The 14810-nt window shown below is 37.1% G+C and overlaps 1 protein-coding gene across 1 annotated transcript in view; it reads left to right on the top strand.

Moving 5' to 3' along the window:
* PRDM6 (PR/SET domain 6) overlaps nt 1–14810 on the top strand; it is a 75171-nt gene that overhangs the window by 46712 nt on the left and 13649 nt on the right. Inside the window, exons 3-5 of the mRNA XM_066339857.1 lie at nt 2736–2863; nt 6468–6592; nt 9737–10079. Of these exons, the coding sequence (XP_066195954.1) occupies nt 2736–2863; nt 6468–6592; nt 9737–10079 (596 nt within the window). The remainder of the gene's footprint in view (nt 1–2735; nt 2864–6467; nt 6593–9736; nt 10080–14810) is intronic.

Genomic DNA, 14810 nt, shown 5'->3' with positions numbered 1-14810 from the left:
TGTAGATAGATGTAATGGTCAAGAGAGGCAGTCAAAGACTTCCAGTAACATAATTTTTTCATAGGTTTCTGTAGTATTTTCTGTAATAGATACTATGACTGTTTAAGGATACATGCATGTGTAGTAAAGATGTGAGTAAATATGTATATCCATAGTTTACTGTAGTGCCTGTCTTCACAGCTTATGCTACAGGTTTGCTTTTTCTCTGTTATGGCAGGTTATGGTTTGCTCCCTCATGAGGGTTTCTTCAGGCAGTTATAGCTTCGCTGGTCTCCTGATTGATACAACTGGAAAATGAATAAAAATTCCGGCGTGATGGTGGCATGAAAAATAATAACCATATCTGAGTTTTGGGCTTTTTCTCAGATTTTAACCTGTATCATGCAATTTGACAAATAGTTTCAACACAGTACTGTTCTCTACCTTCTAAACCTAGGGCTTCTACTTCCTTACAGATGGGTTTAAAATCCTGAAAGGACAGGGATAAGAATGCTGCTGGATAGACTATGACTACGCAGCACTGTCAGTAATATCCTCCCAGGATAGGGGATGATAGGAGGGCATAATGTCACTGGATGCATCAGTACTTGCAAGAATAAAGTACCTGAAAATATTTAGTTTTACAGCACAGTCCTTCCAATTCCAGACCAAGGCCCAGGAAAGATCCAGTCCTATATTTTCATGACAGATTTTAATTTTTCATATCAGTTAATGACTGTCTATTTACACAAAGTACTGGGTAGGATTCTGTGTGCCAATATATGAGTGTCACTATTGATTATGGTCGACCTCTTTGTCTTTCCTGTTTCATATCATCTGACGACTAGGAAGTTATCAACTCTTTATCTATGGGAATTATTTTTGCCTCATGTTAAGTCATATATTGTTAAGTGAATAAGCAGCATGTAAATGGATAGATAATAAGCACTGCTGAGAATGTTTGCATAGATATGGCAAAAATGGTTTCAGCCAAGTATTGTTAGTCATTAATTTTTCCTTCTCTTCCTTTTTATAGGCTGACATCCTGTAGAACTTCTTTGATTTCCTCACAGATTTTTGTAGTTTAGCATATTTTACTCACATATTCAACATACTATTAAGATAGATGCATAAGAATAGGTCCTTGCTGATAGTCAGCATGTTACCATATTTAAAAAATAAACGTAATCCCTGGGATTGGACTATTTGTTTACTTCTGAGGACTCCTGATTTCTCTGACTTTATTCCACTAAGTGCACGTTGGGCTAACATCTTGCTTATCCTTCTTAACACAGGACTATTTGGCCAGGTACCACCTGGTCCCTGTCACAGACACTCAGGAACAAAGGATGACAATCACCACAGACATGATTTTTGTGTCTCTCGTGCTCCTGCAATGGACATACTCCTCCTGATTACTCACTCTTGTCCCTCTTAGCCAAAAGCAGAAAAACCAATGCTCATTCCTGAATTTGAGACTCTCCTTTGGTGGAGGAAAAAATAGATTTTAATTCCTGTGTATATATTTGTGTGAACCGTAGAAAACTTCCTTTTAAAAAAATACAAGTGTTGAATATAGTGACATAATTTCTGAGATTATTCTCTTGATATTGAAATAGACATTCAAGATTGTTAATCTGTATATACTGTAATATACTAGAAATATATCTGTAATATACTAGAAATGTTTAATTCAGTGCAAAAAATGTGCTTCCTCTGTAGTTAGCATAATTAATGCTTTCAAGAAGACATCCATTTAGATTCATACAATTTAAAAATGGATAATATTTTTGTAGTACAGATATTAAAGCAAATGGTGTTCATAGAGGGCAGAAGGCATGAAAAAGAGATTTACTTCAGATAGGCAACTGATTGTTCAGATGCATTTGTGAAGTTTGCCAAAGCAATTATGCAACAAGTTTACATCTTGTGAGATCACGTGCATTTATGAAGATGAGATCTACCTAGATAATATTTTTTAAGCAGTCAGGAGGGCAGGTATGCATGATACACTTATATTTTCATTTCAGAGCCTATAGAAGAACTATTCTTAACTTCAGAGAGAGCATCCACTTCTGAATACAAACATAATACTGCCTTTTTTTTAAATCACTGTAACTAGCTCTCATGCCCTTGGCAGGGATGTTATGTTTAGGAAAACAATGATTCCCTCAGGACTGGTTTGTCATTTAGTACTTAAAAAAAACTGTATGTCTCAAGGGAGCTCTTAAAGGCATCATCAACACTAGTTTTCCTTCCAATCTCATTTGTTTTGATGTTATAATCGTACAACTCCCAAACATACCATGTGAGGTTGCTGAAGTATATGCTCTTGCTGCAACAGAGCAGCAAGATGTGATGTGAAAGAAGGGATCCTTGTTTAGGGGTTACTACTGCCCCTTGCTCAGATGTCCCAACCATTTTATTACACACTTTACATCCAGATTTTCTTGTTTATCTGGCAGTTCATTATTTAAGGCCAGCTTGTCAAAATAGGTTAAATATTCTTTGGGAAACATGGTCACATCTTTAAGACACCACAAATACTATTAATATGAAAAGATTGGCTTGATAAGAGTAACACGATAAACTTGCCTCCCCTAAAATACTTCTCTGCTTTTTCATGTATATTTCTAAGAGTATCAGTACACAGATGACAAACCTCATGGAAAAGCCACAGAGAGACACCAGCAAAGCAGTGAAAATGATTGCTGATGATTTGTTCTAACTACCTGACCTTGTAACATCTTCCCCAGATATATGACCAAGATGGGACACTGCAGCACTTTATCGATGGTGGAGAACCCAGCAAGTCAAGCTGGATGAGGTACATCCGATGTGCCAGGCACTGTGGGGAGCAGAACTTAACGGTGGTTCAGTACAGGTAAAGTGATTTTTCATTCACTCAATGACACAAAAGGAGAGTGTTTTATCAGACTGTAACCATCAGTACTGCTGCTTTTGATTGCAAAGACAGTACCAGAGCTTTGGGAGATGTGCTCACCCAGGGCACCACAGGCGGGGTGAAGTTCCAGAGAGTGAGGGCAGCTCTGTGTCTCTTGTGTGACCACCACACCATACAGAGCTCTCTGCACTTTCTCAAACAGTCTCATCAGAGGCAAGCCAACACAAGCAGTTCTCCACCCTTAACAGAGATGTGTGTGGTAGGGGAGGGGGAAAGGTGGCACCTGGAGGGATCCTGAGGGTCAGTCACAGGGTGCATTTACATCTTGAGGTTTTTTGTTGAGTGCACCTGCTAGCCAAGATTGCTAGAGCTTGCACCTCTTATGTCACTGGCTAGAGAAAGTCAAATGTGAACAAAAATGTGAAGAATTATGGTGCATTTTACTTTGTACATGCAAATACATCCAGAAAACCCAGACAACACATTACATAAATACATGATCTCAGCTATAAACAGACCTTTTGCCTTAGAATCAGAAGCGACTGCTTGGCCTTATTGAATGTGGTAGGAACTACATCAAAGAATGCCCCTGGCTTGCCAGTTGCAGCGAGCAATGATTTTTGCTAGTTGCTTTAGAGAGCAGAGTTTCTTTTATTTAGGAAAAATCTTAAACTTATTTAAACTACCTTTAAAATTAAAACTAAAACATACAAAAGCAAACCAAAATGAAATATATAAAGTTTGATTATCCCATAGGGATCCAATTTAACAATGGTAAAATTGTTCAATTGCATTTTCAACTTTTTTATTCTCTGCCCAGTTGACTAAACAATGCTGCAGTTAAAAAAATAACAATCCTATTTAGACCTTACAAATCTTTTATTATATACTTAAATATCTGCTATCTATACCTAAAATACCATAGGATTTAAAATAAGCACACTGGATAATGAATAAAGATTGTTGTGATGAAAGAGTATTTTTGTAGGTATCTTGTGGACTACTGGTCTGTTTGGTGATGTGTGCATGCACGTATATATATCTAAAAGTAAGAAAAGAAAAGCGTATATATATATATAGATGACAAAACTAAATGAAAAGTGAACATGAGAAAGTCATTACACATCTGTCAATATTAAGTGGATTTTACAACTCTCCTTTCATGATGGAGTTTTTACTTAGAGTTCCCTCTGTTGTTCTGTTTTCGATTACTTCAGATCTTTATAAAATGAACTAGAAAAACACAATTTAAAAAACTGGCATCCATCACCAGTGACTACATCCAAGTGTAAGAAAATAGAAAAGTTGGACACTGAAAAACCAGCCTAATTTTTATTGTACATGGATGTCCTCCTCACAGAAAGTCAGCTGGTTTAAATTCATTCTGTTATGATTTGTAATATCTAAATGGAATTTTCTTCAAAGTGCTCTTGATTGATTGACCCTTAGCTGAACGTTTTGTTTTTATTTTGAGGCTGACAATAATGTTTGTTGGCATGTGTTCTGCTTCAACTGCGTTGGGACGCCATGAAGCTATCTTTATGAGTCATCCAACCACAATACTAAATACATGTCAGCAAAGGAAATATTATCCAAAAAGGGAAAAATCCCTTTGATGTACTTCAGCATGCAGAGATTTCTGCGAGTTTTGGAAGCTCTGCACACTTGCAAGGGACGGTGTACACTTACACTTTTTTTTTCCCTGCCTACTCCAAGCCCCATAGACCACCCATTGCTCAAAAACAGTTCTGCTCTTTCAGCAGCAAAGTGTGTCATTTGGTTTTAGCACATTCATTTGCCGGGCTGCTGTGTTTATGTTAAGGGAAGCCAAACTGAGAGATGAAATGTTACAAGGGTGAAGTACAAAGTAGACTCAATTTTTCTCAAGTTAAGAGATGTTGGTAATTTATAGCATGGCTCCGATTTTCATTTTTATGTAACAGTGGAAAGAATTAACTAAATGCAAAGCTCTGGGAAGAAAGAGAGAGAAGAGGAGGAGAAGGAGGAGGAGGGAAGATGAAGGGGAGACAAAAAGGGGAGAGTTTTTGTCAGATATTCATAGAAGGCTAAGAAAACCATTCTGCTTAGCTAGCAGTGCCCTCCTGAGACAGGGTGGCAGTAAGCGAGGAAAATAACAAGATAAATGAAATTTTTGCAGCTGCTAGTAAAATATTGAGAATCTGCACTTTTTTATTGATCTTTATGATCCTGTTGCCAAGAGCCACTTTGCGGTGACAAAATATGTTGACAAGTGCATATCTCACTGCCATGAAAAATGTGGTAGAAGATTCTCCTTATGTCTGCAGTGTTATACAAGGAACAAATTGCATTGCTACAGCCAATTCTTTATAGAAAGTCTAAATTTAAGGCCTACCAACCCTAAACACTTTTATCTTGGACTTCAGAATAATGTTTGTAGCAATTCTTCACTCAGAAAACTGGTTGAGGCCTAAATTCTCTCTCTTTTTTTTTTTTTTTTTTTTTTTAAGCTATAGACTTTTTTCTGCCTTACATAAGCTGTTATAAAAAATGGTCATTTCTTGGTACTTTGACTGTGTCACTTTGGTATGTAATCCTTCAGCAAGAGTGGACTGTTCTTCTTGTATATATTGATTTTTTATCCATCTCACAGAAGTGTGCTTTACTGTTCCATGTGAAGCATAAGGAAAAAGCCGCTGCAAACTGATAACATTTATCTTTTATCTTGTGCTTGATTCTAATCTGACACAGTTTTTCCTGCCATGTAAATGTCTTAACTGCAGAAGTATCACTCTGAAGCTATTTACATCAGTGCAAGATCAGGATAAAATTCTTGTTTTTATGCTAAAGACATCAGGATTTTTGCCTTTGCCCCCCTCAATTCCCACTTCAGTGGTCTAGAAATAGACCTCCAGTCTTCTCTCACAGGAATGAGATATTGCACTTATGGTAACACTAATTTATACATTCTAAATCATTGGCATTGCCCTCATGTTTGATATAGCGGCAGATTTTAGCGCTGCATGATCCAATTAGCCCCAAATTTTTATTTCCAACGCCTGTTTTTCTCAACAACCCAAGATCTCTCTTTTGATGTTATGTTATTGTCATGAAAGGTCGCTTCATACTACTTAAAAGCTCTTAGTAAATGAACTTATTCACATAAAAGAGATATTGTTTATTTGCCCTTAAATACATTAACTTTAGTTTAGATGACAAATACAAAGCTGTTTAAATGGCTGTACTTGCTGATCTGTTAACACCACTCAGATGGTTATACTGTGTAAGCAAAATGTGCCATTATAAAATCCCTCTGAAACATATATTGCAAGAAAATACCTGTATTTTTATAGTGTCTTGGTCCTTCTAACACCATAGTGTTTAATATATTCTGCATAAATTTTTCTACAATGTTTTTAGCCTGTGCTACAGGAAAAAAGTCCTTCTCTAATGAGATTTTGTTTTAAAACAATTAGTAGGTTATTCATTTGCTTACCTGCAGAAATGTTTCCAAAGCAATGATTTTTTACTGCTATACTGGGTAGTATAAGATGATAATGCTCTATTCCTAAATTATGCAATGTTTTCTTTTTTTCTTGATTAGGTCAAACATATTCTACCGGGCTTGTATAGATATCCCCAGGGGCACTGAGCTGTTAGTGTGGTACAATGACAGCTACACATCTTTCTTCGGAATCCCTCTCCAGTGCATTGCACAAGATGAAAATTGTGAGTTCCTCCTTGCATTTCTACCTCTGTAAACCATAATTCCTCTTTCATGCCAAATCAGATATATCATGGAGTATTTTAGAGGGAGCTCTCTCCCTGGAACTTCAACACCAGTCTGGATAGAGCTTTGAGCAGCCTGTTCCAGGGGTGTCCTGGCCCATGGCAGGAGTGTTGGAACTAGATGATCTTTAAGACTCCTTCCAGCTAAAGCCATTCTATGATTCTTTGATTCTATGGCATTTAATGGAAGTGGTAGTATACATAAGGTAAGGTGAGGTATTTAAACTGTGCAAAACTATGGTGTGGTTAGAATCATTGTTCTTTATAAGTGATTAATTAATATATATATAAGTGATTACCACTGTTACCAGACCTGTCACAAAACACTGTCTTGCGAAAATAGTAATGCATTACAAGCCCACAGAGTCTCTCTTGTGATTCGTTTTTCTGTTATCTCTGAGCATGTTGAGAAAAATTTTGGCTGGCTGATTTAAGAGGTTAGATCCTTGTGGTTAAATATAAAAACCTACTTTTAAAAATATCAACTGAGTGTAAGTACCCGGAAATGACAATAAATCACTATCCCATCCTGATCATCCCCATTGTCATCCATTCTTTATCTGCTCTCAACATTTTATTTCTAGTTTGCTAGGGATCCTCACAAAACTAAGCACACATCGTTACATGTCATACAGACACAATCTAGTGCTGAATACCTTTGTCTGTAATAGAAATGGGTGATCCAGGCACATCCTTAAGTTTTACTGGGTGTATGTGGGACTTGTTGAGAGCTTGCATCCATTTTGGCAACTATATCTATCTACATAGTAAAGAAAACAATAATGGACCCATTGACTTTGGTCTAACGTAACCCTGTGACTGCCCACACTTAGTAAATGATGTATAAGATGCATGTATTTGGCTCAGTACTTGAGTACTTTAACAGGATAAACTGCTAGGAGGAACTAGTGTCTTGTGGCAACTTTAATACTGAATCACGCAGCAATTAAACAGCAAGATAGCAGGGATTAAACTGTCAAAAGTAAACATCCTTTCCCATCTTGAGTTTTCAAGTCTGTTGGACTTGAGAAATGTTTTTAAAAAGTTTAGTTACTGGCAGAAATATTTGCTGATGAAAATCATCTTTGAAAGTCATTGTACACTGTTCTGCGGTGTACAACACAGAAATATTATTTTTTTCTTTCAGGAACCAAAGACTACAATAATTTTATTTAAAAAGAAAAGCACTATGGCTAAAATCTGTATATATTGTCTCTTGCTGCTTTTCTGTGAGACAAACCAGAGTTTCATCCACAGTGACACTGACATGAGTAGATTAAATTAATCTCTGACCATGGAGCTAGCTGCAGACTGGTATAGGACTTAAGTCCCATTTAAACTCCCAGAATGTACCTTCTGCTTATCTTCTGCACAGGGTTATTGCCAGCAGCACAAGTTCTTCCTATATTCTTTAAGTAGCCTGATCTCACTGCTTTTGTGGACTTTTATGAGTACAATTTAAAGAAAAGAAAAAAACAAAAAAGATATCTCCTTCTGAGTATGCTGAGGCAAAATGATTGTATATAAATTGCTCCTGAAGAGACATAAAAGATGTATTCTGTGTCTGGAAACTTGTGATAGATGGCTCCATGGATGTAACTCTATTTAGAAATTAGGTTCTCAGATATTACAAGAAAGAATAGATTAGGAAGGACCTCAACTGACATAAATATCTTGTAATAAATAAAATATCAGAATTGTTATGATTGTCATGATTGATCATAGATATTAGAATATAATTCTAAAGCAACTGGCATGATTCAAAATATTACCAAGTATTAATTTGGGGGAGGGGGTGGTGGTTTGTATGTTAAATAATGTTGGCTGATTCCAGCTTACAACTAAAATTCAATTCTCATGTTTGCTCTTAGAAATCAATCATCATGGCTTACCAAAACAGAGTTGTAGTTTCAAATCATCAGTTTAATACATGCTATGTACCTATTGGTAGATATAAAATTTGTCACTTAGAAAGTAACTAAATTTGCATACATAGACTTACATATATATAACATACTTTACTAAAAATTTCCATTACAATAGTAGCTTGTGAGCCTGAGTGTGCCAAAATTAGAAAGCATTAGAAGTTACTTGGTACAGGTGGACTAAATTATGTCTATTTTTGCATTGTGGTGCAAGCTTTTGTCAGTGGACTTTATTTTTCCACAGGACCCTTGCCTCGTTCACTGTATGATCTACATGGTTCTCAAGGTGTGAGGCAGCTTGACCACCAGCCTTTCTTGTCACAAATTCAGCCCTAAATCACTTCTTGCATTTGTTGCTGAAATATATGAGTGCCTCATAAGCCATAGTTTATTGATCATATGACTAGAAACAATTTGCATGGCACTTCAAAACGTTTGTATGTCTGTTCAGAAGGTGGAAAACTGCTGCACAAAGCAGTTTCTCTGCCTGTACTTTTCCGTGTTTCATGGTCATCTACCTGCTGTTAACCTCAGGCATAAGATACATGATGAAGTCCCTGGCTTCTTACTGCATTGGCAGTGTGACTATTTGTGAGATGTAAGAGTATAATATCCTTAGAGGCCTTTAGCTATCCTTTTGTAGGATAACTATTGCTGCAGTAGATATTTAAGCCCTGTTGTATATCAAGGAGTGTCCCAGCAGAGATTTTTTTTCTCCATGCTCTCAAAATTCATGCTTGTTTGTGATATAGCAGTCAGACATGCTGACTGCAACATGCAGAGTCAGGGTATCACAAGTGGTGCAGCTTTTTCTTTCAGATGACAATCCCACAGTGTAATAAATGTATATCACAGACTTCTCAGGGTCCTTTCAGTCTCATACATTCTCTTACATGAATTTTCATTTCAGTATCACAGAATCAGCACCATCCATTCAGATCATTATTTCATTCAAGCCCTTCTTTTCTTTTTTTTTCCCATTTTTTCCCTTTTTTTATTCTTTTATCTTTTTTTTTTTTCTTTTTCTACATTGTTAAAACAAAATTGTTTCATTGTAGTGTTGTAGAAAATGTATGTTGATTTCTTGGTGTCTCCCAAAATTGTGCTAGTTTTAAAAGCCATAAAAAGGATCTTATTTACTTTTCTTGTTTTCTCCCAGTGAATGTCCCTTCGACTGTAATGGAGGCCATGTCCAGACAAGACACCCTACAGCCATTTAATAAAAGTAACAAACTATCCCCTGCCACTCCACAGCGATCCGTAGTATTTCCACAGACTCCGTGTAGCAGAAATTTTTCTCTCCTGGATAAGTCTGGGTCCATCGAGTCAGGATTTAACCAGATCAGTGTCAAAAACCAACGAGTCCTTGCAAGCCCAACTTCAACAAGCCAACTAAATTCTGAGTTCAGTGACTGGCATCTTTGGAAATGTGGGCAATGCTTTAAGACTTTCACCCAGCGGATCCTCTTACAGATGCATGTGTGTACACAGAACCCCGACAGGTAAAGCTCAGGCTCTCTTTATTTCTGTATCTACTGATAGCCAGATCCATTGCTTTCTTCTTTTATCAAGCTGTTATCATTTTCAAAACCAAACCACTATTATGAGGAGCCAGTATGACATAATTCATCTGCAACTGTGTGAAGTAAGCTGATAAAAACTATTGCTTGCCTTCACTATTTGTAAAAACATTCAGTGCCTAAATGTGCAGATAAAAGGAAATAGCTAAGGATATAATCTTGTTTTTAGAATGGTTTGGTACATCTGATGGAGGCAACAAAATAGAATGAAAATTTATGAATATCATAGATGGAAAAAATGAGGTCAAGATAATGAAAAGTCTCTCTGTCTTCCAAAGATAATCTAACTTGCTGCTCAGTGGCTGTCACAGTCATTTCAGGGTTCACCTATAGTGTGCAATGCGTATGAACTTAATTAAGTACTAAGAGGTAATGAATTGGAATTTTTTGCTTAGTACTATTTTTCTTCATAGCATGCAAACCCATAAATCGTACAAAGCTGTCAAAAGGAAATACCTACTCCACCAGTGATGTGGAGGAAAACAGATGCCACTTATTCAATAAACTAATATCCACACAGAAGAAAAATGTTGACTAGATACCTCAGAGTCAAAGTTGGTTTGAAAGTTTGTCAATACAGAATTTTATGGCTGTGAACTGAGGATGAAATTTAGCTGAACAAGTGAATTAAAATTTCAGGTACTCTGACTGGTGGCACAGTAAATATAATGGAACCATTATTTATGAATCAAAGCTGGTTTATTTGACAATTTTGATAGCTGGCAGGACAAAAGACAAAAATCAAATTAATTCAATAAAAAAGGCTGCCTGTGTTTTGTCTCTTCTTCAGCTGTGAAGATTTGAGCAGAACATCTGAATCCCTGGAAGGTTGTTCTAAAAGCAGCATTTAATTGTGAATTACAGTTAACAAAACACTACCAAAAAATAGCAAAGAGTGAGTCTGTGCAAGTGTTTGTGTGTATGTCTGTGTCTTCTTGTGCACTTTGTGTACTATCTACATGTACACATTTTTGTGTGATTCTATGCGTATGGAGAGAGTAAGTCCATTTTTCCACAAAAAAATGCAAGCATGCTAGAGGAAAATTAGGTCCCAAGTTAATATTCATCAAAATTAAAGAATTGAAAATATTGTGAATGCAAACAAGCCCTTTCAACACTTTTCTGGATTTTATGCTTGTCTCAGCAGAAGCAAAAGCCTTTCTAAGGAAGCTGTAGGACAAAACTGGTAATTCAAGTGTCACACTGTAGAATGTCTGCTCTCCTACATATCATGGTCTTGCATGCTTCCAGTATTAAAGGATCCTAAGCATACTGTAAAGCACAGACTGGTGCGTCCATCCAGAAGAGTCCAGAGACTGGAAAAGGCATGCTGTGAGGCCCTCCATGTATTTTTTCAGTGATTCATCCAATCAAGTGTGACACTTAGATTTCATAATTTACTTGAACCTGTGTTCCTTTATGAAGGAGCAACTTGCAGATAATAGTTAATGCAAGAGCAGTCTCTCTTAATGGCACTATTCTTCACTCTAAGTGACAGCTAAATATTCATTTTGTCAGAGAAAGAAAATGACGATAAGTCTGTCTTACCCTTAGATCTTCCATCTTGGAGGTGAGAGATTAATTTTTTATATTAATTTTTTTTTAAATATATTTACTGCTCAGATGTTTGTGCCAAATATTGTTTGAAATACAGACTGGATTTCTGGTCTTTTAAAAGTGAACATTCTCATTAGTAGGGTGCTGATTCATGGTGTCTTAGCTCTCAGTCCCCTCCTGTGCCTACCCAGCCAGCAGCTTCCTCAGGAAAGTCTGGAGCATTGTCAGCTCAGAATACCCTAGGGCATAGTAGGAAATCATCTTGCTATGATTAAGGTCATTGCAATTCATTCCGTGTTTGAGATTATCATAAATAACAGGTATTGCCCTAGGATCTGGGTTCTCATATCCCTGCTTAGAAACCATAACCTTTTGAGCTTACATCACAGGAAACTTTCTGCCTTTCAGCAGCTACCAGTTATTTAGTGATACAGTGTCTAGAGAAAGTGGCCTTTGGTTTCTTAAACATATTGCTTTTTTCTAGATGAAAAATTTTTACAGTGTTGTACAAAATTTCCGGGAGACATGAAGCTAAGGTATGATTTGTGAGAGAATACCTGCTTTCCAGCCCAAAGTACTGGATGCAGCTCTCTGGGTTTTATTTTCTCAATGACATCTGCAGCATCACTCCAGCTGATAAGCAGCTCCTCATTTATTGTCAGCAATTTGTGAGCACACCAGACACTGCATCTTTGATGTGACTGAAGCAGCAGAGCCTGTCGTCTCTAGGAAATAGACTTTAGTCTATTTGTTCTGGCTTAGTATTTGTTTTGCAGCAATGCTTCAGAGGGAGCACACCTTTGAATCTATCCAGGAATCCAATTCATGGTCTGAAATTTGAGAAAACAGACTACTTGAAGCTTGAGAAGTCCAAACAAAGATAATACAACAGATGAGATTAAGAAAACATCTAAATAAGAGCAGACATAAAACAGGCCATAATACACATAATTCGATGAAGTCGTAAGAAATAAATTATCTTATTTAACAGGCAGATCACTTAATAAATAAAAAATATTTTTAAAATATTATTAATTGCAAATAGGAGAAATTATTAAAATAATCTGCTGTGCTTTCTGTTTAATTTCAAGACTAAGATTTTAATTTAGAAAAACTTTCAATTATTTACTGGTTTACTTACATACTTCTCCCTTTCCACCAATTTTTTTAGCTTGTTACATTTTGTAAGGCTTCTCTTTGAAATTAATTGTAGTTGGGGTAGATGTGGGAGGTAGAAATTTAAATTTGTAAAATCCCGGACTTGGGGACCTTCTGAGCCTTTGAGACTTTTTTAAGCCTTGTCCAGACAGGTACAGTTTGAGAATAAATTATTATTATTACTATTATTTTTTTAATAATAATAGTAATAATAATAACATTTTCATCTCTTCTGATGCAGAAATTCCCAACAACCATGTTTGGAAGGCTCTAAAGGGGGTTAACCAATCCTCTTTATTAGAATAAACAAGTTTTAGAGAAGTCGATTTTGGGTTTTTTAACAGTAACTACTTTTCTGATAATGACACAGCCTTTTAAAGACATCACTCTTCCATATCACTATGATCACCAGATTCAGGATCCATTGGTGCTGTGGGAAGGCAGAAGGCAACAGTTCCTGAGAGTTCTGTGTGGCATATTTTATGTACAACCTGTATATCTGTGTGATATACATTCACATTGATTGTCAGGTATTCAAGCTGAGAATCTGAGGGAAAGCACACTCCATAAATGTGTTTATGCAGGATAGATTATGAGTGTGATCTGGCAGTCACAATTCTCTTTAGTCCAAAGATATTATTATATTCATGTTTTGCAATATCAGCTGTATATTAAATAGTAAGCTTGTTTTGGTTTGGTTTTTCTTAACAGGAAGTTGAAGTTATCAATTGAATAGACGTTTTTGTCTAAGATCATGGCTTAGTCCATTTAAAGTTTATATTTTCATTTTAGGTTCTGTGTCTTTAACCTTGATGCTCTCCCCAAGCCTTCTAATTGATTTTAACATCTCCAAAACAGACTTAGAAAAAATATGTGTTTTGAGTTGCCTATTTCTGTTTATTTCTGAGTATTGCTCTGTTAAAGTAAACTTCATTCTGAATTTAATGCTGCTTTTGCATAACCTTTTCATAAAGGTTTGTAAGTACCCAGTACTCAGAGCTAATTACAAAGCAAAGGTACAGAGCAACAACCCTCTCTAACAGCTGCTCTCTTCAGAGATGCTCCAAGTGTGCTGGCTTTCTGCTTTTGCTAGTTTCTTCACAAACATTTGTAGCAGATGATTGTAGAACTTCCAGCAGGTCCAGCTCTGCCATCCTGGCTGCTGCATGGTGCCTGAGGTGCTGGGGCAGCAGCTGTGATGCCTAAGGGGAACACCGAGACAGCAGGGAATGTGGAGTCTAGAGGCAGTGGAGGAAGCCACCCATGGCTCTTCTGGTGCTAGGGATCAAGTGTGCAAATTAGCAGGATCCTGAGGGGTCACTGTTCTCAGCCTTAATTCAACTTGCTAGAAGATGGTATTCCTCAAAAATACTTTCCTGTGAGAACAACTGTGACCTAACTCTTCTGACTGCAACTGCGCTTTTAAGGCTGCTCATTTTGAGAGAGCTAGGTCCTGGGAGCTGATACCGGCCCCACTTCAACCTGCCCTGCTTATGGGATTTCTTGCAGAGACTGTGGTGTGGCAGCCTCCACCCTATAACAATGAGAAACACTGTCCTGAGTTTAAGGGAACCCTGCGTCCCACTCTTTGAGACCATGAGACCAATCACTTCTTCCAAGCCCAGGAGCAAAGAGGAAGTCAGGCAAAACCACTAGGATGCCTGCATGGATGAATGAGGAACTCCTGGATGAATTAAAAGACAAAAAGGAAACCTCCAGAGGATGCAAGCACAGACAGGTAGCCTGGGAGATATACAGACAGATTGTCTAAGCAGTCTGGAATCCCTTTGGGAAAGCTAAAGCCTTGATAGGATTAACAGGACAACGAAAGCTTCTGTGGTTACATCAATGATAAGAGGAAGGGAAAATGTGGGCCCTCTCTAGAAGGAAGCAGGAGGCTTGGTAACATGGCAAAGGCTCATCTAGTCAGTAACTTCA

Source organism: Sylvia atricapilla, chromosome Z (assembly GCF_009819655.1).
Source record: "Sylvia atricapilla isolate bSylAtr1 chromosome Z, bSylAtr1.pri, whole genome shotgun sequence".
In the NCBI taxonomy this organism is placed as follows: domain Eukaryota; kingdom Metazoa; phylum Chordata; class Aves; order Passeriformes; family Sylviidae; genus Sylvia; species Sylvia atricapilla.
This window is presented reverse-complemented; position numbering and strand designations above follow the sequence as displayed.